The sequence below is a fragment of the Podarcis filfolensis genome (assembly GCF_964270895.1).
Source record: "Podarcis filfolensis genome assembly, chromosome: 1".
In the NCBI taxonomy this organism is placed as follows: Eukaryota; Metazoa; Chordata; class Lepidosauria; order Squamata; family Lacertidae; genus Podarcis; species Podarcis filfolensis.
In genome coordinates this window covers 87,952,768-87,978,734 of record NC_139604.1, presented here as the reverse complement: position 1 = coordinate 87,978,734, position 25,967 = coordinate 87,952,768, and the positions used below count along the sequence as shown (strand labels likewise).

The 25,967-nt window shown below is 43.4% G+C and overlaps 1 protein-coding gene across 35 annotated transcripts in view; it reads right to left on the bottom strand.

Annotated features, from left to right (window-relative positions):
* The window catches only part of GPHN (gephyrin), a 233,308-nt gene extending 214,061 nt beyond the window's left edge, over positions 1 to 19,247 (bottom strand). For 11 of the 35 annotated variants that reach the window (XM_083604401.1, XM_083604376.1, XM_083604381.1 and 8 more), the window contains exon 1: positions 19,044 to 19,218. In XM_083604401.1, the coding sequence (XP_083460527.1) occupies positions 19,044 to 19,107 (64 nt within the window). In that variant the 5' untranslated portion in view covers positions 19,108 to 19,218. Of the gene's footprint in view, positions 1 to 19,043 lie in introns of all 35 variants that reach the window. The other 24 variants (XM_083604402.1, XM_083604372.1, XM_083604373.1 and 21 more) reach the window with 13 other exon arrangements.
* Between the last annotated feature and the right edge of the window lie 6,720 nt (positions 19,248 to 25,967).

The following is a 25,967-nucleotide window of genomic DNA, read 5'->3' as shown; positions in this document are numbered from 1 at the left end:
AAGTACATTTTATATACTTTTTGGAAAGGGATGCTATGGACTAAGAAAATTAACAGCAGTTAATTTTGAAGAGCAAGACACTTTGATCTTTCTAAGAATAAACTTGAGGTGTTTAGAAAATCCTGTTCTGATAGAACATATCTCCATGAACACTGTAAAATTAGGCAGAACACTAATTTTACTTTGTGCTGTGTGAAGTAGTACTTTCTTTTATCTGTCCTGAATCTTCTAACATTCAGCTTCATTGGATGATTCTGGATTCTATTACTTTGATAAAGGGAGGATAAAGTCCTCTGTCTACTTCCTCTACACCATGCATAACCTCATAAATTCTATTGGATCCAACCAGTACTATTTTTCTAGAAAAAGAGGTGCCAGAACTCACCATGAAAGCCTCCTTTGTTCTCTCATAATGGCAATGGGGCCTACCTGAAGGGTGCCAGAACTGAGTTTTGGTGAGTTCTGGCTGAAAAAAAAGCCCAGGGTCCAACCCATGCTGTTTTTCTAAACTAAAAAGCCCCATATATTGTAACATTTACTCACAGATGAGTTGCTCCAACCCAGGGGGGATAAAAATCAATGTGTTGTTTTAAAAAAAATAAAAATAAAAATGAGATTTATTTTTTTTAATCGGATTTTTTAAAAAAATCAGACTTTTAAAATAAAATGCTTTTGGAGGAAAAATCATTCTAAATATAGTCTTCTATTTAAGTTACATTATAGTCCAAAGGCTATTCATCAGGAAATAAGGATTTGTTTTAAGTTTTTCATGTGTGCTAAAACTCAGTTGCGGGTGGCGCTGTGGTCTAAACCACAGAGCCTAGGGCTTGCCGATCAGAAGGTTGGCGGTTCGAATCCCCACGACAGGGTGAGCTCCAGTTGTTCGGTCCCAGCTCCTGCCCACCTAGCAGTTTGAAAGCACGTCAAAGTGCAAGTAGATAAATAGGTACTGCTCCAGTGGGAAGGTAAACGGTGTTTCCGTGCGCTGCTCTGGTTTTGCCAGAAGCAGCTTAGTCATGCTAGCCACATGACCCGAAAGCTGTACGCCGGCTCCCTCGGCCAGTAAAGCGAGGTGAGTGCCGCAACCCCAGAGTTGTCCGCGACTGCACCTTTACCTTTAAAACTCGGTCTAAGTAAAAAAAAAAAAAAAGTTTAACCACATCAGTTAACAAACATGGATACATATGCTATAATGTTATTATTTTAGTTAAATAAATTGTTTAAACGGTTATTAAGGAAATGATTTTTCTCCTTCCAATAAAGAACAGCAGAAAAGTTGTCCAAATATAAACAGTTAACTTATTAAACCTCACCATAATTTCATAATTATCTGTCTATGTGTTTCTAGTAGTATAACCAAATCAGTAATTTTTTATATAACTGTAAAAACTACTCTGAAAATTTATTCCAAAAATGAAAACTTCATATGGTTGTAAATATTAAGATTATAACAGCAAGAATGAGTCTTTCTGTAAAAAAAATGATCCAAATCAAGCCTTACTGACTAGTGATTTAAATTGTGATTTAAATTGATTTGATTTAAATCAAATCCACCCTGCTCCAACCCCTTGATCATTTCAGTCTGAACCTTTTCTGACACTACAATAGCCTTTTTGAGCTTAGGTGACCACAACTGTACAGAGTATTCCAAGTGTACCAAAGATTTGTATAATGTACCATAGATTTGTATAATGGCATTGTGACACTGACAGTTTTCATAACATGGGATTCATACTTTTCACAGCTGCCACACACTGAGTCAACATCTTCATGGAGTTATCCTCTATGATCCCAAAGTCTCATTCCTAGTTAGTCACTGCCAGTTGAGACCCTATTAGTGCATATGTGAAGTTGGAATTCTTTCCCTGATATGCATCACTTGTATACACCGAAGGCAATAATTCATTATTTGAAGTGATATAATCCTGATTTGATATTCTTTGGATTCTGAGCCAGCACTCAACAATATCAACATTTTGCCCAATCTCTTCTCTTCACTTCACTTCACTTCACTTCCATTTGGCACTGATCTGTGGGCTATGACTGCCCATCTTTAGGGCTACCAAACATCCGGATTTTCGCGGACATCTCCAGGATTTCAAAGATGGAATTGACGTCCGGTGGGGGGGGGGTGGATTTCTGAAATGTGATGCTTTGTCCTAGATCTTAGGCAAGTCAATCTGAAAATCTTTTAAAAAGCTCAATAACTTGTACTGATTTGAAATATGGCAACCCTACCCATCTTGGAGCAGAATCTAAATGCAGACCTCATGTCTAGAATATGCACCCTGATTTTTGTACTTCTGATGCCCAGGCCCCAGGCCCTTGTTCCCCTTACTCCCTACTGTACAGTGGATGCTCAGCTTGCGAACATGATCTGTGTGGGATGCACGTTCGCAACCTGCAGCGTTCGCAACCTGCAGTGGCACATCTGTGCATGCACGGGTTGCAATTCGGAATTTCTGTACATGCACAACTGCCAAAACCTGGAAGTAACCTGTTCCTGTACTTCCGGGTTTCAGCGGCTCCTTAACCCGAAAAAAACGCAACCTGAAGCATCTGTAACCCAAGGTATGACTGTATGTTGTAATCCGCTCAGAGTGACTGGAGAAACCCATCCAGGTCGGTGGGGTATAAATAATAAATATAATAATCATCATCATTATTACTTTGTGTGACATTCAGCCTGATGATTAGTTCTGGATAACTTAAAAGTTAGCTTACTTAATAATAATAATAATAATAATAAATTTTATCTATATCCCGCCCTCCCCAGCCGAAGCCGGGCTCAGGGCGGCTAACAACAATAAAACAGTACAAAAGTACAGCACAAACAACACTCTAAAATCATTCATTATAAAATCATTCATTACTTGTGTGACATTTGGTTGCTCCTAAAAAGAGATGTTGCCAAACTATGGATTATGGAGTTTTTTCTTGTCAATCAACATGCATGTATTTATTTCCTTGTACTTATATGATGCTCTTCTCCCCAAGAAGAGCACAGAGCAGTCAACAAAATGACACAACAATAAAAAAGTCATAACTTACATATAAAACATCAGTGTCTGCAAGAAGGTTGATTACATCCCAAAGGCCTAGTTAAAACATGCTTTCACCTTGTGCCTAAATGAGGACAATGGGGGGTGGGGAGGAGGAAACCAACTGTCATTTGCCAACTTCGTTTTTTATTGCTTTAGCAAGTTTCAAGAAGGGTAAAACTACAACATTCCAGTCCTCAATTGTCAATAGGCTTCTGCTTAGAGCAGGATCAGAGAACCTGCGGCCATTTCAGACACTGTTTGACTACAACTCTCATCATTCCCTACTTTGTGGGCTGGGGCTGATGTGTGGTCAAGATCAATAACGTCTGGAGGACCAAAGAGTAAAATTTTAATGGAAACTTCTAGAAGCACATTTCTACATTTGCTTTACACACATTTATGCCTACAATAAGCAATGGATTGCATCAACTGCCAATAAAGTTAAAAGATTAAAGGAGTAGGAGTACAGGAATAATCACCATGTTCCAAATGAGCTGGCAGTATCAAAGCCCAGTTAGTTTCCAGAAATTCAAACACACAGAATGAGCAACAGAAAGATGACACAAGTTGCTGCAAGTTGGAACTGGCCAGATTCCAAAAAAACAGAGGGAAAGTAAGAGTTAGAGATAGGCAACACAAAGGGAAATGGCTTCAAGAACACATTAAAAACAAAACTGTGTACACTCTTATCACTTGAACCAAGTAGATATACAAATATGTGAACCCTAAGGACAATGAGATAAAGTAGAAATACCACCAGAGTTGGAGACTGATCATCCTTTATTAAAAAGAAATACCTACCAATAAAAACCAACCAGTGTGCTTGACATTAAAATGAAATTAAAGCTTTAGCAGCAGCACAAAAACTGTCTGGACGATGTCACTCGCAGTGCCTTACTCTGAGGAATCTCTGAGGAATCTGTACCTCAGAACAAAGTTTGCGAGCCTACATCACCAGTCAGTGCAAGCACATGAGAAGTTGGGGTGCCAGCTTGAATAAACTATTAGGGGGACAGGTAAGCCCTGACCCGCATAATCAGTCGCAAGGCACGCGCACACACACACCATTTGAATGGCAATGCCCATCAACGTGGGGGGGGGGGCAGCCACCTCAAATGTTTTAGGGGGGGGCAAAGGGACTTCAGCCCCTAGGAACTGGTGCCTATGTGAGCAGTCATAAAGGAGTGAATTGTGACAGCAGTGGGTGGGCAGCAGTGTTTGAGAATGGCAGTCAGCAGTGCTATTTGCAGTAAAGGTGCCTAGCCCAAAACACATGAAATGGAGGGGGTTCACAAGCTATCAGCTGAAGAGAGTATCTTAATTCACATCATGGAAGGGTTTGTCCTGCTTATCTCCGCAACATCCTCCTTTTGTTGGGAAGCGTCTGTAGCACCCGAACAACCTGTCTTTGACTCTCACTTGTTCCCTCCCTTTTCTGGACAGGAGCTTTTCCAGGCAAACAGGAGGCAACCACAACATTCTACAGTTCAACTATGCACCTAGCCTGCAAGTGTATTCAGGAGATGGGAAAATGCAGCAAATGGATGAAGCCTTTTGGAATCCTAAACTAGAAATAGTAAAGGATTTACCTGTCTACCTTTCGTGTGCCATGTAGGTATGAGGAATTTCTGCGAGAAAGAGATGCCAACACTAAACTATTTTTGCTATTCTGCAACCAGAGACATCTGTAATTATATTTTATACTGACATTACAAACTCTTACAACAGAGGCTGAGCAGGCAAACCTGTGATATGTATGAATGTAACTTGTACTTTGACAGCAATGTGGCAGACAGTTCAACATATGAAATAATGGAAAAACTTCACCTCTAAGCCAAGAAAAACTGCATCTGATTTCCTCCCCTGCTGTGCAACTACTAAAAGCAATGGAATAAAAAGAGGTGAGAAATTTGCTCTGGAGGGTAAAGAAAAGAGGTTTCCATTTTATTCACTAAAAGGAAAAAACACTTACACCAGCACACATAAGTTATAAGTAAATCATCTACTGCAAATTGAAATAAGGCAACAGACCCAAGCATGCTCACTTGAAAAATAACTAGCAAAATCAACAGACCTTACTTTAGAAAGCATCTGTTAGGAATGAAAGCAGATCTAGCATGTAAGACAAATATTTCTCATCATAAATGCATCCCCCCCACCCCATCATGCACCCCTCTCCACATTTTTTTCTGGTGCTGCCATTGGTCTTCATTCAGATGAACAGAATATAAGGCAGGGACCACCAACATTTCAGGTTACTGGGTAACTCTGAAATGGGTGTGGGTCTCAGTCACAAAATGACTGTCAAGGGCTCGCTCCCACATCTAAATGAGCAGGAGCGGGGGAAACAAGGCTGTTAAATGGTACAGGGGTTCTCCCTCCATCTCAAGGCACCTACATCAGCCACTAGGTGCACTCACGCACAGAGAGAAGCTCTGTTCGCATTTCCTCAGTTTAGAAAATATGATGATCAGTGCGATTTTTCTAGAAAAAGAGGTGTGGGAACTCACCATGAACGCCTCCCGTGTTATCTTATAATAGCAATGGCGCCCACCAGAAAGGTGGGCAAGTCAGAGAAGTAGGGGGCTGCTCAGCTGGGGAGGGCAAAGCTGCTTCCTCCCTGGTGAGACGAGGCGCTGGGGTGAAACCATCGCAGTGATTTCACCCCGATGCCTCGCAGCACTGTGGTAGGAAGCAGTACATCATGATGTACTGCCAGATCACTATGTTTGCCTGGTAATACTCTGTACACTATTCTTTTCAATGCCTGCTGATAACATTTTTGTTTAGATAAGCCTACCCAGATATGTAGAATGTTGACATGCGTTTTAATCTGTTTTTAGTTTCTCATTGATCATAATTGTTTTTGAATGTTTCAAATAATTGTTTGTAACTGTTTTCACTGATAATTTATTGCTTTATTCTTAATGAAGGGGTTTTTTTTACAGTCAAGTAGTGTGTGTGTGTGTGTGTGTGTGTGTGTGTGTGTGTATGTATATGTATATATATAAAATGAAATAACATACCCTCTTATACCCTACGTATTCTCATCAGTTTAGGAACCCCTTGAACTATAATGAGCCAACACTCTTACTGCCATTTTAGTTCTATGTAGCCCATGCCTTCCCAAATGCCCATCGTTTTCAAACCACAGTCCATAATCTAGGGAATTAAAGCCCATCTGCTTACAACAGCTGCACATGACCACTAGAACATGACTTGTCCCTTGTGGATCTCTTCATTTTACCAGGAGTATTGATTAAAACCCCACAGTGCCACCCCCCCTGCTTCAACCTGACTACCAGTGCGTTATTGTTTTGATCCTTTCAGCATTCTTCATGACAGCACTCTAGTGCCCACCTGGATAAGCAACATTGGCTGACTGCCAGTTGTTTTAATAAGCTTTGGCAACCTTTCAAGAATGACTTTAATGCACACTCAAGGCAAACAGTGCAGGCCTCAGGATACTAAAGCAGGTCAGCAAACAAATCCCTATCAAAGTACATACCCAATCACAACAATCCCGCTGTTTCTTTTGGAAGCGGGAAACTTCCTGCTACTCACCTCTAAACATTTTTCAATATTTTTTGTTTTTTAGTATCTTCTCCACCATATTACTATAACTCTAATCTCCCATTTTCCAGCTTCCAGTTTCTGTTTTAAAAAATATTTCTTCATTTATTATTTTGCACATCAAATATTCAATACTAAGGGAAATTTCTCCAGACAAGGTTTTCAGCAGTGCAGTTTTCCTGACTGTTGGTCTAAAGGCTTTCTTCATGCCTTCGTACATTTTGCAAGTGTTGCTGCTTTCAGCAGTGAGTTGAATACTCTGACACAGCCTCAGCCAGGAGTAACTGGCACATCATCTGGCAATCCACTGGGCATCTCTCCTTGCTTTTCTCAGTGCAGCAAGTGTATTCTTGCAGGGCGCACATTTGAAGTTTGTAAGAGCCTCGTGCTCTGGAGCAATAACAAGCTCCATGTCCTCAATGCCATCCTCAAACCAGTCAGGGATCTACTTCCATCTTTTGCCAAAGGAGGACGTAGCTGTATTGTAGGTTGCCTCTTTGATGTAGTTCCTCCTTTTTTCAACACTGTCTCTCAATAGATATTGTTCAATGGAATCAGAGAAGCAATCCCAAAGTTCAGGTACTGCTGGCGGTATTAATTCATGGCCACACAAATTGTGTTATTGGTCAGTCCTCTTTGGCTGCAGAAGGATCTTGCTCACCACCAGAGAGTGATCAGTGTTGCAGTTGGCATTGTGATAGCTCCGTGTGACACAAACACAGTTCAGTATTCATCATCTGGTGTTAATCAGGTCCAGGTGGTGCCAGTGGCCTGACCTTGGATGTCTCCACGACACTTGCTGTTGTTGTTTTAAATTTTATTTATTACATTTAGACATATGGCATTAAACAGTTACATAAAATGAGAATGAAAATAAACAGTCTATGTTCAGATAAACATTTCTGATTATATTAACAAAATTTTGATCAAGTATATAAATCTTATTTATTACAGATATGAAATTATGTATAACAATGTGTATGCTTAGATTGTAACCATTAGTAAAATGTATTTTCTATCAAGAACAATTTTGATTTTTGCCAAATTGCATTATACCATTGCTCCATAGTCAAAAATTGTAATGATTTCCATCTCTTGACAATGGTTGTTTTTGCAGCAATTAACAGATATGTTATGAGTTATTTATTTCCAACTTGCAACATAGCATGACTATACAAATTAAGCAGAGCTAGTTCTGGAGTCATGGGAACTGTTTGCCCTGTACTTAAAGGTATTTTAGTAAATATATTTTTTTCCCAAACCTTTCTATTTTTGGACACTCCCACCATATATGCTGATATGTCCTTATAGTGGGTCTTCCTCTCCAACACAAGGGAGAACTGTCCAGTTTTATATTAGCTAGGAATCAAGGTGTTAAGTACCAGCCATGTACAATTTTAAGGGCTCTTTCTTTTGTTGTTGCCGATATAGATTTGTATGACGCTTTAATCCACAGACTGTTCCATGTCTCCTCTTCAATTTCTAAATTCCAATTTCAGTTCCCACCACCTTCTCAAATTTTGCTGAGGGCAAAATTGAACCTCAATAATAAAAAGGTAAAGGGACCCCTGACCATTAGGTCCAGTTGTGGCCGACTCTGGGGTTGCGGCTCTCATCTCGCTTTATTGGCCGAGGGAGCCGGCGTACAGCTTCCGGGTCATGTGGCCAGCATGACTAAACTGCTTCTGGCGAACCAGAGCAGCGCACGGAAACGCCGTTTACCTTCCTGCGGGAGCAGTACCTATTTATCTACTTGCACTTTGAGGTGCTTTCAAACTGCTAGGTGGGCAGGAGCTGGGACCAAGCAACGGGAGCTCACCCCGTCGCTGGGATTCGAACCGCCGACCTTCTGATCGGCAAGTCCTAGGCTCTGTGGTTTAACCCACAGTGCCACCTGCGTCCCTAACCTCAATAATAGATTTATACAAATATGATATTAATCCATTTGCCATTATATTTTATTTGACTATTATTTTATCATATAATAATAATAATAATAATAATAATAATAATTTATTATTTGTACCCCGCCCATCTGGCTGGGTTTCCCCAGCCACTCTGGGCGGCTTCCATAGAAAACCAAAAATACACTAAAATATCACAGATTAAAAACTTCCCTGAACAGGGCTGCCTTAAGATGTCTTCTGAATGTCAGGTAGTTATTTATCGCTTTGACATCCGATGGGAGGGCGTTCCACAGGGCAGGCGCCACTACCGAGAAGGCCCTCTGCCTGGTTCCCTGTAGCTTTGCTTCTCGCAATGAGGGAACCGCCAGAAGGCCCTCGGCGCTGGACCTCAGCATCCGGGCAGAACGATGGGGGTGGAGACGCTCCTTCAGGTATACTGGGCCGAGGCCGTTTAGGGCTTTAAAGGTCAACACCAGCACTTTGAATTGTGCTCGGAAACGTACTGGGAGCCAATGTAGGTCTTTCAAGACCGGTGTTATGTGGTCTCGGCGGCCGCCCCCAGTCACCAGTCTAGCTGCCGCGTTCTGGATTAGTTGTAGTTTCCAAGTCACCTTCAAAGGTAGCCCCACGTAGAGCGCATTGCAGTAGTCCAAGCGGGAGATAACCAGAGCATGCACCACTCTGGTGAGATAGTCCGCGGGCAGGTAGGGTCTCAGCCTGCGTACCAGGTGGAGTTGGTAGACAGCTGCCCTGGACACAGAATTGACCTGCGCCTCCATGGACAGCTGTGAGTCCAAAATGACTCCCAGGCTGCGCACCTGGTCCTTCAGGGGCACAGTTACCCTATTCAGGACCAGGGAGTCCTCCACACCAGCCCGCCCCCTGTCCCCCAAAAACAGTACTTCTGTCTTGTCAGGATTCAACCTCAATCCATTAGCCGCCATCCATCCTCCAACTGCCTCCAGGCACTCACACAGGACCTTCACCGCCTTCACTGGTTCTGATTTGAAAGAGAGGTAGAGCTGGGTATCATCTGCATATTGATGGACACCCAGTCCAAACCCCCTGATGATCTCTCCCAGTGGCTTCATATAGATGTTAAAAAGCATGGGGGAGAGGACGGAACCCTGAGGCACCCCACAAGTGAGGGCCCAGGGGTCTGAGCACTCATCCCCCACCACCACTTTCTGAACACGGCCCAGGAGGAAGGAGCGAAACCACTGCATAACAGTGCCCCCAGCTCCCAACCCCTCTAGACGGTCCAGAAGGATGTTATGGTCAATCGACCATATCAAGGGCCGCTGAGAGATCCAGCAGAACCAGGAAACAACTCTCACCTTTGTCCCTAGCTCGCCGGAGATCATCAACCAGCGCGACCAAGGCAGTTTCAGTCCCATGATGAGGCCTGAATCCTGATTGGAAGGGATCCAAATGGTCCGCATCCTCCAGGCGTGCCTGGAGTTGCTCAGCAACCACGCGCTCAATCACCTTGCCCAAGAATGGAAGATTTGAGACTGGGCGATAGTTGGCCATACTGGCCGGGTCTAAAGATGGTTTTTTAAGAAGCGGTTTAATGACCGCCTCTTTCAGCGGATCTGGGAATGTTCCCTCACAGAGGGAAGCATTCACCACCCCGCAGAGCCCATCGCCCAGCCCTTCCCGGCTTGCTTTTATTAGCCAGGATGGGCAAGGATCAAGGAGACAGGTGGTTGGTTTCACGCGTCCAAGCAGCCTGTCCACAGGCTGTTAATTGTTAATTATTGTTAATTGCCTCATGACTTCGTTTTTAACCTGGAAATTTGTTTAAAAGGACCTTAATTGGTAACGCATGGTATTTCTATTTCACAAATGAATTTGCATTTCCTTGAAGGTAAGTGGTCATCCATTTTTGTAAAACACTTTCAAATAATACGGTTTGTTTCCACACATCTATATTATAGGCTCTATATTTATCTTTAAAAAGTACTTAAACTTATCAGAAACTTATCAGGTCCTTATCAGAGAGATGTTGTTTGCAGATGATGCATTCTTGACAGCACACTCTGAGGAAGCTCTACAGTTTCATCAACCATTCTGCCCAAACCTTTCTATCAGCCTGACAGATACCAACATTCTGGGACAGGGCGTTTTCTGCATTCCACGCATTAGCAGCGCTGACCACATGTCTAAGGTAGTAGGCGATTTTGTCTATCTTGGCTCCACCATAACTAGCAAGCTCTCAATCAGTGCTGAACTGGACAAGCATACTGGCAAAACCGGCTATGGCAAGGACTCGCCTTTCCAGAAAAAAGTACGGGAGAATGTGATGCTAACGACCAATACCAAGAAGAAGGTCTAGCAACCATGCTTGTTGAGCATGCTGCTTTATGGTAGTGAGACATAGGCAACTTAAACCCGCCTCAATGCCTTCCACATGCACGCTGTGTCAGGAAGATTTTGGGCATCACATGGCAGGACAGAGTCTCAAACGTCCCCTGTATGTTCACAGTCCTGTCTCAGCAACATCTATGCTGGCTTGGTCATGTCAACAGAATGGAAGATGGCAGGATCCCCAAGGATGTGCTCTATGGGGAGCTGGCTTCAGGCACCAGGCCCACTGACTGACCAACTCTGCATTACAAAGATGTCTGTAAATGCAACATGAAGGCTGGCAACATTTGGAATCCCTTGCAGATGACCACAACACCTAGAGACAGTCAATCAGGTTGTGTATCCCCACAGTGACCACAGGAGGAATGACTGGTAGGAGGAGCGCAGAAAGAAGAAATGGCACGGTACACCTGCATCAGCACTACCCGATGCTTTCATCTGCCATACCTGATGTCTTTCTCTGCCCCAGCTGCAACAAAACACCTCTCCTGTATCTGGAGCCACAGCTGCCGCTGAAACTCTGCAATGGTTTGACTTCCCCCAGGAAGGCAGACTCTTCCATTTCCATGTTAGAAATGCAGATATATAAGCTATTCACAAGATGGCTCCTGAAACATAGGTTGTGGGCGCCACAACAGAATGTTTAGTCGCTTTTTTTTAAGTTGCACATTTGATTTATTTTTTTGAAACACATGAACTAATGCATAGTTCACATCTGTGACACACTGTTAATAGCACATTTTTAATAGCAATTCGTAATTGGACACAACAAATACATATGGTGCTCAACCCCTGCAATAGTGGCAAAAAATAATATTTACAAAAACTGGTGTGTGTGTGTGTGTGTGTGTGTGTGTGTGTGTGTGTGTTTTATACAAGGTATTGTGCTAGCTTTGAACTTACATGTTTGGGGTTGGGAGGGAAGACAAAGTGGCACATGGAAAGCAGCAGCCAGCAATCTCACTTTGGGATCAGATGGTGATCTCATTTTGGGGTGGGGGGGAAGAGGCAAAGTGACAATGTGAATTGCCAAAACAAGGGTAATTTAAAGGATTAAAATCTCAAAGAAATACTCTGATTTAAGAAACAAAGAAGACTGAAGAAAGTTTAGCATCTCCTAGAAAAAGCCCTCAATTTGAATGTAGGCTTATAAACCTGTCTGGGGACTTAACATACTGCAAGGCAAGCAATAATAATATAAACCTTCCTCTCCATCATATATATAGGTAAAAGGTAAAGGACCCCTGGATAGTTAAGTCCAGTCAAAGACAACTATGGGGTGTGGTGCTCATCTCGTTTCAGGCCGAGGGAGCCAGTGTTTGTCCACAGACAGATTTCCGTGTCATATGGCAAGCATGACTAAACTGCTTCTGATGCAATGGAACACCATGGCAGAAGCCAGAGTACAAGTAAATGCTGTTTACCTTCCCGCCACAGCGCTATCTATTTATCTACTTGCATTGGTGTGCTTTTGAACTGCTAGGTTGGCAGAAGCTGGGACAGAGCAATGGGAGCTCACTTTGTTGCAGAGATTTGAACCACTGTCCTTCTGATCGGCAAGCCCAAGAGACTCAGTGGTTTAGACCACAGTGCCACCCGCATCCCAGCATAGGGAGGGAGGGGGAGGGAGAGAGAGAGAGAGAGAGAAAATGATTTAACAAACAGCCTTCTCCAATTGGTACCCCTGAGCTATTTTGTCATTCCCATTAGTCCCAGCCAGTATAGCTAACAATTTGGGATAATCAGAGTTGCAGTTCACCAGGTCTGGAAAGGCTTATGGTACTTAGCATATGAGTCACGGTTCCCACTTGACTGACTGCTCATATGGAAACGCCATTTATGTGATTTTGCCACTTCCCTGCTACTTTCGGGAGGGAAGAAAACTTGCCCAATCTTAGGAATGAAGGGCATAGTTAAACTATACCTTCAGATTCCTGAAACTTTAGGACACATATAATAGCATTAAAATGCTCTAAATGTTATCTTCTACTCCAGTATACATGAAAGAGATACATATATTCTAGGGTTAAAACATTAGAGGGAGTTGCTTAGCAAGTTAGACAGTATCTGGCACCAAACATCTAGAAATAATAAATTATGAGATTATATGTACCTGTTTACCTGTACATTCCAATCTTACTCCTTGTACTCTGTCCAATAGAGACCCTAGACAACTAGATTAGAACTAAATGTCAAGCATAGTATTTACATTCCTGTGTCAAGATAAGATGGAGTGTTAAGAATAAGATGTAATTAAATGATGATTGGATGCATACTTGAATGTGTAATCAGTATGTGTGCGTATGTATTTAATGCGCAAATGCATCCGTTTATAAGTTTACAACTATAGTCATTGCTGTGAAGAGGAATGCCAATAGTACATTATATTGAATCCAGGGAGAAATAGAAGTTCCTAGCTTCACATCTTCAAAAATATGAAAAGTACCAAACAGCACCCCTGCTGACTCAGTATACCAAGCAGGGCTTTTGCATCCTAAACCACAAAACTGTTTCCTTTTTAAAAGGGTGTGTGTGTTGAGATTAGTTTAAAAAGTGTATGATGGAGCAAGAGAACTCTACTGGTCAAAGAAAGATGTCAGAAGTTTCACTCAGAATGCTCAGGCCCTTGGGTGCACCTAAAATGGCTTTCCAAACTGTGACTATGGAAGGCTGTAAACAAGACACACATAGGAATGCTCTGCTGGCTCAGTCCAAAGGTCCATAAAGTCCAACATCCTGTTTGCCACAATGGGAAACCAGATGCCTCTGTGAAGACCACAAGCAGTGCATGAACTAAAAACATGGGAAGCTGTGGTCTTCCTGATGTTGCTGAACTCCCAACTCCTATTGCAATTTCCCCCTCTAATAAATACTGGGTGAGCAAGGTGGCCATACCTTAGACCAGTGATTCTCAGACAGTGAACTGGGAGCCTGGGTCCTGAGTAATTTTCAGCTGGGCCTCAATGCTACTGTCTGCCAGGTGCCTCCTCACTTGCCTGCCCCACCCCCTCCTATTGATTTGTTATTAATAGAAAATTATGTTGGCAATTGCGAACGGATGATGTCAAATACTTCCTCTATCTGCCAACGTTATTGACACGCTGTGTGCCCCTGTTTTGTGAGTGATAGGCTTCTGCAATTTTCTGCCCTTTCAAGTGGGCTGTGGGGTAGAAAGTTTGGGAACCCCTGGCTTAGAAAACTTTGCCATTACCTTATCTTTGCAAAGAACAAAAACCACTATTGGAGTATGGATTTGACTTGAAAGAACACATTGGCAAAGTAAACATGCCATTTATTCTCCCTGTGCCCATTAAATAGGGTTGCTGCACTTGCACTGAGTATGGAAGTCCTAACTACTTACCTTCCACTAAGGGGGTGATGAAATTGACAGCAGCATGTCCTAGATTACACCAGAACTATGCCTATGATTCCTGGGTAGGAAAAAAATTAAGTAAGAGTGTTCTGGTGAAAAGCACACAGTGTGGTTTTAATTGAAATCATTCCTGGCCAATGGATGCTTAAAGTACGGTAAGTGCATACAGTAGGGGTTTTTTTACAGCAACTGATACCTTCTCTTATCTGAAACCAAGAGAAATTGATGATTTTTGCAGCATTATTATTGTTTTCCAATTACATGGTAGATGACCAGTCAGAATCTGAACCATATTCACATATATCAGGAAACAAGTTCCATGGCATTAATGGAACTTACTTCCAAAATCCTGCTTAAGTCTAGGCTGTAAGTTTACTAACTCAATAATTTCAGGATAGACTACATGTAGTACTCAGAGCTCCTTGGTGATGAGGAATATCTCAAGCCTTATTTCACTATTGTAGCAAATCCATCACTCAATGGTTCTAGCTATTAACTCTTATTTCCAGGCTACACTTCTGCAGCCACTGCACTGAGATCAGCTAAGCCAAAAAGTTCAAAGTGATCAACATTCACAAAAAGAGCATAGATGTTAGTAACATTATTTACTTTATAACCATAGTTCAAAAGTGAACAGAAAAATAAATTATAACCATGTATTTCTAAATACCAAACTATCACGAGACATATATTAGCCTACATTCCAACCACGTTCTATATTATAGCAGCACTGGTCAAGTAATACTACATGTTCCAGTAATTATTTGCATACCCATGAAACATTCATAAATAACCACTCACTTGAGGGCTCTTACAATAAAATTCTATACGTCTACTCAGAAGCAAGTCCCAAGTTTAATGGGCCTTGTTTCTAGGTTAAATGGGCATAGGACTGCAACCTTAAGAAACCTTAAGGAATTAGACAGGCCGGGGGGGGGGGAGTTGTGCTAAAGAAGTTGGAATATTTTTCTAGGTCCCTGAACACATTCTGGACAAGGCTTAACATAGCTAGGAGACCTGGTATTGTTGCAGTGTCTAAAGTTAACCAAACACCCTCAACCATGATAACAGCAATATACTGCACTAATCTACAGAACATTCCTACTGGTTGCCCTACAGTTGATTAATTTACTTCCCCCAAAATTTAGCAATTTAGCTCTAACCTGGCAACTTTCAGAAAGCACTAAGACATTTTTTAAAATTTGAATTGAATTGTGGGAGTAACCAAAAGGTAAGGATTTAACTTTTACAACAAATTATATTTTTAATTGTATTTTTAAATGTCTTGACAAACAATGCTATCAAAGATCACATATAAAACAGGTAGAGTTTTGTGGACAAAGCTCTTAAACACACAAGATACCTTCATACTATTCACTATAGAACTATTGTATCTGTCTCACAATGAAAGGAAAGAATAATAACATACTTCAATATAATTGCTATGAAAAACCTATCAGTACTTTTAGCATTTGCCTAACCAATCAATGCAACACTTATAGTACATTAAAATATTGATGCTTATAGACTCTTTTATAAAACTTTATGAATATGAAACAACTGAAAGATGAAGAGCTCATACTAAACCAATAAACTAACTTCCAATTATTTCTAAAATGCTACATAAGAAACACAGTAGCGATGATTATACCAAATCCAGAGGAATTAAAATTGGTTCTACATCATAAATTACTTTGATAATACCTACAGATTCCATCTGCAATTCTAATAAACATCCATCAAACTGTAATTATTAAATTACAGGAGGCAAAACTTAAAAAACACAGAAAACATTCAGGTTAAAATAATATGTCTTTTGAATCAGTTTCACATCTTTCTGTAGAACAGGAATTACACCAACCAGACAAATAAAGAAATCTTGCAACACTTGCAAGAAAATCATTACACTAAGACAGATTACTTTTCAAGAAGAATATATCCTGTACAACCATCGTTTGTTTTTATAATTTTTCTTAAAAATGATGAAGTCAAACAATTGGGTTTGCATTATTCCCAAATGCAACATAAAGGCGGTCAGAACTACCATTTAATAAAGTAAACCTGGCCCCACAAAACAAAATTCAAAATGTATTTGCATATACTTCCCCCTAGACATTTATGTGACTTCTGTAAGAACCCCTGCCTCTGAGAGTATAGATAAGGAAAATATGCAAATAGGAAGGCAAAACAATTCCAGCAGTTTGAATTTCATACCTTGCCAAACCACATCTGCCATATTTAACGATCCAGTTGTCTACAATGCCGAAGCATCATTAAGATTTATGTTTTTCTTACAGCAGCGGCTTCTAGAACTTTGTACACTGCCACAATATTCTTGCAAGAAAGGCTTGACAGAAGGAAAAGGAAGAGAATTTCAAGCCTAACAACTACATTCTATTGGCAGCTACTGAAGATGAAAATCAGAGGCTGGTAGTTTCAGTACCAAGAGAAGAGAACAGCGCATCATCAGACTGGGATTTCCCAGTCACATTCACACTCAGGAAGGTTCCAAGTTGCTATTCATAGGCAGGCCATAGGCTCCCGCAAAATCTGGGGCAGCCAAGTACGCAGTACATGAATACAGAACCTTGTTTTTTAAAGAGGAGAGGCATTTTTATTTAATACCACAAGGCAAAAAAAAAAAATACTTTGCTGTTCTATTTCTCATTCAGCTGTTTTATCTTCTCACATTCTGTAACAAGATTCCTTCAGGGGACAGAGAGTGGCTCTCACCCAGTCTCAATTAAAAGGAATATGAAAATACGTGCAAGAAAAATCTCTAGGGTTTTCCAACTCCCACTGGCCTGCCTCCCCCTCCTACTGATCATCACACACACTTCCAATTTAATCTCATAGATCATTCAAACCCTCTAGCTTTGTCTTCAGCTATCTAAGACAGACATCTAGGCAGCCATATCACCAAAAAGAGAAATGGGAAGGGGGGAATCAAAGTTCCACACTACATACTCACTAGAGAGTTATGCCCTGGAAGAAAATTCCCAAGTGAACAGAAGGCTGGTATTGGAGATCAGCCTCCATTGGGCAACTGCCAAGATCCCAGCCCGTTAGGCACACTCACTGACACCAACCCTAAGTATCTATCTGCCTCTGAATGCCACAAGCCAAAAAAGAAAAGTCACCACACAAGATGTATTGGTTCCCTGCTTCTGTGTACAGGCCACCTTCTTCCAGTGGGGCCCAAAGCAGGCAGCAAGGAGAACACTTAACCAACCTCTCTCTCCAGGTGATGGTGAGAATTGGTTCCAACACTGCTGCTCAGAGAGAGCCGGGAAACAAGTGGCAGTGGCTGCTTGGGCAGGCTGGTGAGCAAGTGGCAGTGGCAAGCAAGAGTCACTGCCCCTACTCAATCACTCCTTTTCTCTAGTTGGCACAGCTGGGAGGACTAGGCCTACTGGGTTCAATTCCAATCAACACATGACCTGCCACCTCTGTTGCTTGGTCACCTGTGCACTTAAGTAACCAGGGCAACAAGCAGTCAATGCCACCCAACTCTTCCCCGCTCCCTCTGGCCAGTGCAATGGAACCAATTCAATCCACCACACGACAGCAGCAGCTGCTCCTTGCAGCTTCCTTTGCTTCTGTCCACCTGGTCAGGAGAGCCAACAGCAGCCACCCAGCTCACAGAGTCGCCCTCTGGGTGGCTGGGCCCAATCCCTTCTGTCGTGCCACCCAGAGAAAGTGTGGAGGCGTCGGTAGCGGGTCCCTGGCTGCTGCCTTCGCTGCTCACTTGCCCGCTCGAGCGGACGAGAGGTGGAGGCGGTTGGTTACGAGGCGCCGGCTGCTGCTTCTCCCTCTGGGCAGCGCAGCGGGGGAGATCGGTCCCACTAGGGGAGGGGGGGTAAAAGAGGGGAGGGGGGTGACCAAGGGCATGTTACTGGTGGGGGTGGCATCCAGCGTTTGGAAACAGCCCTGCACCCATTAGCAACCCCCCTCCCTCCCCCCACGCCTCCAAACACACACACACACACACACACACACACACACACAGCCTCCTCCGGAATGAAAAGGACCCAGTGTGAAGAAAGGAAAATTTTGCAAAGGAATGCCACCTCGGCCCAAGCTGAAGGCGATCCCCTCCCTCGGTGAAAGCGGAGCGGGGTGCCCAGCTCGGATTCCTCCGGGGCCTGTGGGAAGCCAAGGGGAGCATGCCGCTCCTGGCCATGCATCCGCTTTCCCTGAGCACCTGGATCTCCCTCGGCGCCCGAGGCAAACCCAACACCGCCGCTTCTCCCTTTTTTACCCCCCCCCCCAATCGCCTGCCTTCCTCCCTCCACGCGGGTTATTTACGGGCCAGTCCCCAGCGGGAGCGGAGAACTCGAGGCTGCGGCACTGAACAGCCTCCCGCCCGCATGCGGCAGCAACAGCAGCGCCCAATCCCACCAGCAGCAGCCTTACTCTCGCTCGCCCGCCAAGCCAGCTTTTCCCGTCCTCCCTCTCTTCCACCTCAGCCGGCGACGCCGGGGACGCTGCCGAGGCCGAGCTCGGAAGGAAGCCGGGGGTGGTGGGGGGCGAAGGGAGAGAGCGCACACACGCGAGCCGGCGAGGGGCGCTCGGGCTCCGGGTGCAGCGGCGTCGGAGCCACGGCCGGGAAAGGAGGAGGAGGAGGTGGCGGTTGAGGCAGTGGCAATGGAGCTGGCAGCGGCACGACGGAGGCGGCGGCGGCGGCGGCTGAGGGGACACCCAGCGTGGAGCGGCCTGACCGCGAGCCCCGACCCGTAGCCACCTCTGCCCCGCTTCGCGGTCGCGGTTCGTTACCTGTGAGGACCCCGACGCGGATTTGGTGGTCGTGGTTCGTTAAAATCATCCCCTCCGACGCCATGTTTCCCAGCGCAGCCACCGCACTGACAGGGAGGCGGGTGGGGGGGAAATTAGGGGGGGGAGAAGGAGCGCGAGAGCGGGGAAGGGGGAGGAGGAGGAGGGGAGAAGGGAACGCGCGGGAGGCGGAGCCAGCGGGGAGAGGGGGCGGCGCGGGGGGCGGGGCTGCGAAGCAGAAGTGCATGGAGCGGGGCGGGGAGGGGGAGGAGCCTCGGGGAAAGCGGACGAACCAGGCTCGGCGCGGGGCGGAGCCGAAAAGAACGCGGGCGAGTTCCTGGCCGGAGGAGGACTTCTCAAGTGCTGGGCTCAGGCAGCAGCAATCGAGCGCCGGGAGAGCGGGCCATGCCTTGGCTCGTTCGGTTCTGTTTCTTTTCCGCCTCCTCCGTCGGATCCGATTGGGCTGCGAGGAGCGTTGGGGGAGGTCCTGCTGTACCGGTGCTGGGGGAATCCGAACAGGGTGCTTTCCCCCCTTTCTTTCCTTTCCCCGCCGCAGAAAATACCTGAATCTCGCCTGTCTTCAGAATCCCCATTGCTTCTTTTCCGTACTAAATGAAACGGCAGGAATATTCGGGGACCTGGAGCAGTCGGAACATGCCGGCATTTTCCGGCATGTACCTGCACTGCACCCACACCAACATCAGTCACCATTTTTACATCCACACGTACTTGACTGCATCACGCTGCACTGGCACATACTGCACTGCATTCATACGTGCAGGCAACTGCACGCGCACTTACTGCATTTGACGGGCAGATTCTCGCCCTCCAAACACATCGCTCAGAGACTCATTCACATTGCAACCACGTTTCCTGCTCTGTATTGTATGCACGCTCCATATGCCCAATGGGAGTTTATTGGTATGACAGGGCGTAGAAAGGTTGTGAAATGGAAGAAGAGAAATACAGCGTTCAGGTATTTGGAACAGCTAAATTCAAACCACAAGAGCTTTGGTCGTTTAATTTTGCTCATTACTGGTGTATAGCACATGCAAACACACTGCGATGCATTCTCCCACATTCCATTCACATTCACTCATTGCATTGCATAACCCTGCATCACTCTGCAGGTTCACACACCTGCATTGCTTTAAAATACATACAGCAAAAACACATGACAGTACTGTACCCACTTTCACTTTCAGTGCATGTACACAGGCTTTGCAGTTGCATTGCTAAGGGCCAAGATAGGAGCTTGATAATTAATGTTAATAAACTGACAGAGTATCAAATTCACAAACCATAACACAGTTGCTCACCATAAACAAAAATATGCATACACCTGTGTTTTTCATGCATACACTCTAAAGGACCTTGTGCTGTTTTGAAAAGTTCAGTGGCATTTCATACAGCAACTTTTAAAATATTAGATTACACAGATTAATTAACTCTTCTATTTTAATAATAGTGATAAACAGTGAGATTTCACTAGCAGATCTTCCAAATAGTGCAGAAGTCATTGATTATAAGAACCAAAAAGTATAACTACTGAAAATCATTTTAATATAACTTGTTTTGACATTAAGCTCTTCGTCAATAATTTGAATCCACTCACAGCATATATAAACAAGAAGGTATAAATAAAATACAAAAACTATAGAAGGTAAGATGTTCAAAATGAAAGTCCAAACCAGAATAAAAACAAACACACATATTCAATGTAAATTTAATCCTGGCCCTTAGAAATGCATCAAAATACAAATATTTTACCATAGGTTTCAAACAGGAACTCTACAACTGTGGAACAGTCAACAATGCACATCTCTTTGTATGAAACCATTGTGCCAAATTGGTATTTGCAGCCTAATCCTATGCATATTTACTTGGAAGTCACTCTCACTGGGTTCAAATGCAGCATACTCCCAAGTAAGTATACATGGGATCTCAGCCTTATTTATATATTCATGTGGCGCATTTTCCGCTGTTCACATGGTATTCAAAGCAGCTTACAAACAAATAAAAGTATGAGCTAGTAGTACACATAAACTAATGGAATAGTTGATGATTTTTTGGCCAAACACAGAGAATATGATAGGAGTGTGATGAGACCATGGGGAAGAGCCAGTTGGAGGCCCAAAGAATATTAGGATCAAAAATAGCAGCTCGGAATTGATTCAGAAAGTTATATAGGTAGTGTAACTTTTGGAATCCTGCTGAAATACACTGGCCCGTTACGAGGCAGGATAGCACATACAACCACCGAGTTAGAAAAGACTGTGGAGGTCATCTAGTCCCTCTGATCAATGAAGGATTTGCCACCTCGAGTGAAACTACAGCATCCTTGATCATTCTAAGCCTCTTGTTAAATTCACTGCTGAATTACTGTTAAAGGGGTTAACCCAAAACCTCTTCCCTGCAGTGCCCACCCCTTTGGAGTAACAAAGTCTGTTCAATCCTGCATTTTTTGTTTGGTTTTGAGCAGCTTATATATTGCCAGCTGCTTTAACCAATAAACTGATGGAAATGTTGATCAGAATCAGATGCAGCATTGACCACTTGGGAATGCCATTATAAGTCTGTCCAATCTTATGTTAATCTTACCAGTAAAATCCACTTATTTTTCTGAGGAATAGGATTCCTTCAGAGCAAATTGAATATATGACATTAACTGGGGGTGGGTTTTAAAGGCATCTTGTGGGACATTTAACAGCAGACTCCTTGTGGTATAATAGTTTATAATAATAATAATTCATTATTTATACCCCTCCCATTTGGCTGCGTTTCCCAGCCAGGTAAATATTTAATTAATTAATTATTTCATAAAATGTATATACACCGCCATATATATATATATATATATATATATATATATATATATATATATCCCACCTCGCAAAGCTGTTTACAAAAACATGATAGTGTACTTTTGTCGGGGGAGGGGGAGTATGCTCCAAGGTTCCTACAGGGAACCAAAACAAGAAGGGGTTAAATGGAGGCAAAAGTAAGCAAGGAAAGAATGTGTATTAATTTCAGTTAGAATAATGCAGATGGATTAGGGGAATAAGCCGAAGGCTACCTGTAAATGTTGAGATCTGAGAAAGTGCTTAAATAAGAGGCAATCCAGGAGGTTGGGTTATTTCAGGGAGTAAGAGACCTTTGGGTGGCTGAGAATGACAGGGTTGAATAAATGACATTTATGGAAAGAATTAACCTCTTAATCACATTTTCTCTAAACAAAAAAGTCCCCAATGCTGTAATCTTTCCCCGTAAGGGAGTCACTCCATCCCCTTGATTATTTTGGTGGCCCTTTTCCCAACCTTTTCCAGTTCTACAATATCCTTTTTGAGATAAGGTGACCAGAACTGTGCACAGTATTCCCAATGCAGTTGCACCACATTTTTTGCATAATGGCATTATAGAATCATAGAACTGTAGAGTTGGAAGGGATCCCGAGGGTCATCTAGTCCAATCTCCTGCAATGTAGGAATATTTCAGAAGTATTATATATCAACAGTATTATTTTCAGTTCCTTTCAGAATGATCCGCTAGCGTGGAATTTGCCTTTTTCACACATTGGGTCGACATCTTCATTGAGCTATCCACTGCGACTCCAAGGTCTCTTTTCTGCTTAGCCACTTCAGACCCCATGACCTTATATGTGAAAATAAATTCTTTTGCCCTGACATGCATCACTTTACACCTTTTGCATTGAATTTCATTTGCCATATTGCCATTCATTCTGTTTGAAGAGGTCCTTTGGGGGCTTGTGACAGACAGCAGAGTCAGACCAGAGTCTGGTGATGCAGTCTGCCTGAAATTCCACCAGAGTGCTGGAACCTCTCTCCGATTGGCTACAGAGTCAGCTAGACAGAAAGGGGGGGGGAGGGACAGCACTGGGGGGGGGAATAAAAGGAGCAGTTTCTGAGGGAGAGACCCGGAAGCTGTCTGCGGACAAACGCCAGCTCCCTCGGCCTATAGAGCAAGATGAGCGCGCAATCCCAGAATCGTCTGCGACTGAACCTAACGGTCAGGGGGTACCTTTACCTTTACCTAAGGTTCAGGTTGAGAGATAGGGTTTGGTTTTGAGAGATAAGGTTGGATTTGAGAAGATGGATAGGATTTGATTTGAGATGTCAGACAGGTTTCAGGTTGGGAGACAGAACCGGTTCTCCCTATCTCACTCACATACACACTAAGAAGACTATCCATAGCGAGAGGACAGAGCCTTATAGCTTGGATAGGGAGACTGGGCTGAGGGTCTGGGAAAGGTATATAGACAGGAGTGTCCTGGGAGTGCTGCATCTGAGCCAGGAGAGGTAGATCCTGTGGGAATTTAGGCTACCTGGGTGTCAGTATAGCCAGGAGGGCAGAGTTCCTCTAGGTACTTGTTATGTACTGAGTTGAATAGGATCCAAAAGGCAGCAGTCTGATTGGTCCTATAACAATAGGATTCAGAATGCAGCAGTCTGATTGGTCCTAGAACAATAGGGTCCAGAATGCAGCAGTCTGATTGGTCCACAGGAGCCACCCAATCCAGCTCCAGGTGGAAGTGAATCTGCAACCAGATTGGCCTACAGGTGAATCCCAGAATTAGCCAATCACGTGGGGCCCATTGTGTAAATAATGTATATAAAGCAGACATTCTGGGGGGACTTCCATTCCTCCTCACCACTATGAGCTGAATAAAGAGCATGAAATCCACTCTTGACTCCGAGTATATTTCAGTACTGAAGACTCCCAACCAGCAACAAGGGGTGAGGTGATCTCCTGGGTCTATTATACCATTTAGAAGACCTCAGGTGTGGGATGGTTAAGAGAGTGGGTAACTGAAGAAAAGTGTCCGTTGCACATGAACCAAAGTATTAAGCTGTGAAGGAAGCGGTATGGTGTTGAAAGTATTTAATTGTAATATCTAAGTGACAGAAACTGAATTGAACATTTTACCATCTATTCTGGAAACTTGATATTTATCTACTGTACCTGAAGCGTCCCAACTGATTTTCAGTAACTGAAGTTTAAGAAGAGTTGTGCCTATAATATTTTGTTTAAGCCTGAAACGTCTTATAGTTAGTTAAAGTAAATAAGTTAACTTCTATCTGAAAGAACCCACTTTGCTTCATAAACTTCCTTTTGTTTAATAAAACTTTTCTTGTTTGTTTGATCAACTGCTGCCTGAGACTCTAAATCATTAAGTTTTCCCTCACACAAGTCCCCCACTGGATATTCTGTGGTAAATTGTAGAAATTCATGTAATTGGTGTACCGTGAGGTGGGTGCACTATACAGTGGTACCTTGGGTTAAGAACTTAATTCATTATGGAGGTCTGTTCTTAACCTGAAACTGTTCTTAACCTGAAGCACCACTTTAGCTAATGGGGCCTCCTATTGCTGCTGCGCCGCAGCTGCATGATTTCTGTTCTTATCCTGAAGCAAAGTTCTTAACCCGAGGTAATATTTCTGGGTTAGCAGAGTCTGTAACCTGAAGCGTATGTAACCTGAAACGTATGTAACCCGATGTACCATTGGGGTCAGTTAGCTGGAGTGGATCCGCTGTATTATTAATTGGTGGTATTAAGTGATCGGGTCCGCTATAGGATCTTCACAATCTCTTTTTGTTTTTAGCACCCTGAACAATTTAGGACTCAGGTACATTAGTTAAAAAATAATTAACTTTTGTTAAAAACATGTAACACCAAAAAATAAAATAAAATGCAACATCAGATGGCACTAGAGAGCAAAAGAAATTTCTATGCAATTTTTAAATAGCATTTTTTCCCCTTTTGTTATAATGATTTAATTTCTGACTTATTTATAGCGGGGGTTTTCCTGTGTGTGGATCCACCCTTACTATCACCAACAAACCTGGCCACCTCACTGCTCACTCCTAACAGGTTCAAAAGCACAGATCTCAAGAGCAATTTCTACTCTGTTATCAGGAGCAGGTCGGCAGTAAATCACATGGCATCAGTGAAGTTGACGCTTTATTCAAGGTAACAAGTTCAACCCAGGAGGTCAGGCCTAGTGAGCACAGCAATTCATCCCAGTAGATTTTGTCTCTATGAGGCAGTTGGGACTGAAGATCCCCCACCTTCCCATAGTTGTCTAAGTCTCTAAGTCTCCTCCTCCCTCATGTCCTTCCCAAGCAATCTGAGACTGCGTCGCCATGCCTGTCTCTGCTCCTTCCTCTTCATACCTCTTCTGGTTCTCGTTCTAGGAGACCCCCTGGCTTCTTCAGCTGCCTGACTCATCTCTGCCTCTTGGCCTCCCGCCTCCCCTGCTCCTGCTTCTGGATTGCTTCCTGACAGACTCTTCCTGCTCAGTAAACCCAGTTACCTCTTCTGCTTCCAAAACCTACCTCTCCCAGTCTGCTCCCTCTTCTCCCTCTGACCACTCATTGTCACCACCAGCCCCCAAACTCTAAACCTTCTTCCCTTGGGGGTTCCCCAGCTGGCGCCTCCCACCATTCCTTGGCATCCAGCCAGCCAGTCCATGACATCTGTGCTTCATGTTACTTAACCAATTCCTGATCCACAAGAGAACCTCTCCTCTAATTCCAGGAGTGCTAGGCTTACTAAGGAGTCTTTGGTGAGGGACCTTGTCAAAAGCTTGCTGAAAGTTCCAAGTACACATCTATCTACAGTACATGCTTGTTGACACTCTCAAATAGCTCTAATGGGTTTGTGAGACAGGACTTGCCCCTGCAGAAGCAATGTAGGTTCTGCTGGTTCTCAGCCACAAAGGTCAAGCTTTCTTTCAAAAATGTGGACTGTGGTCAAAACCTTTTGTTGCAAAGCAGAATGCCATAAAACTTATTTTCCTGATTGATTTTTTCCAGAGAGCAGACTATTGGTTGCTCTATATAACATGAATACAGGATTTGGAATCATAATTATAGCCATGTTGGAGTGTAATTAATGTACACAGAAAA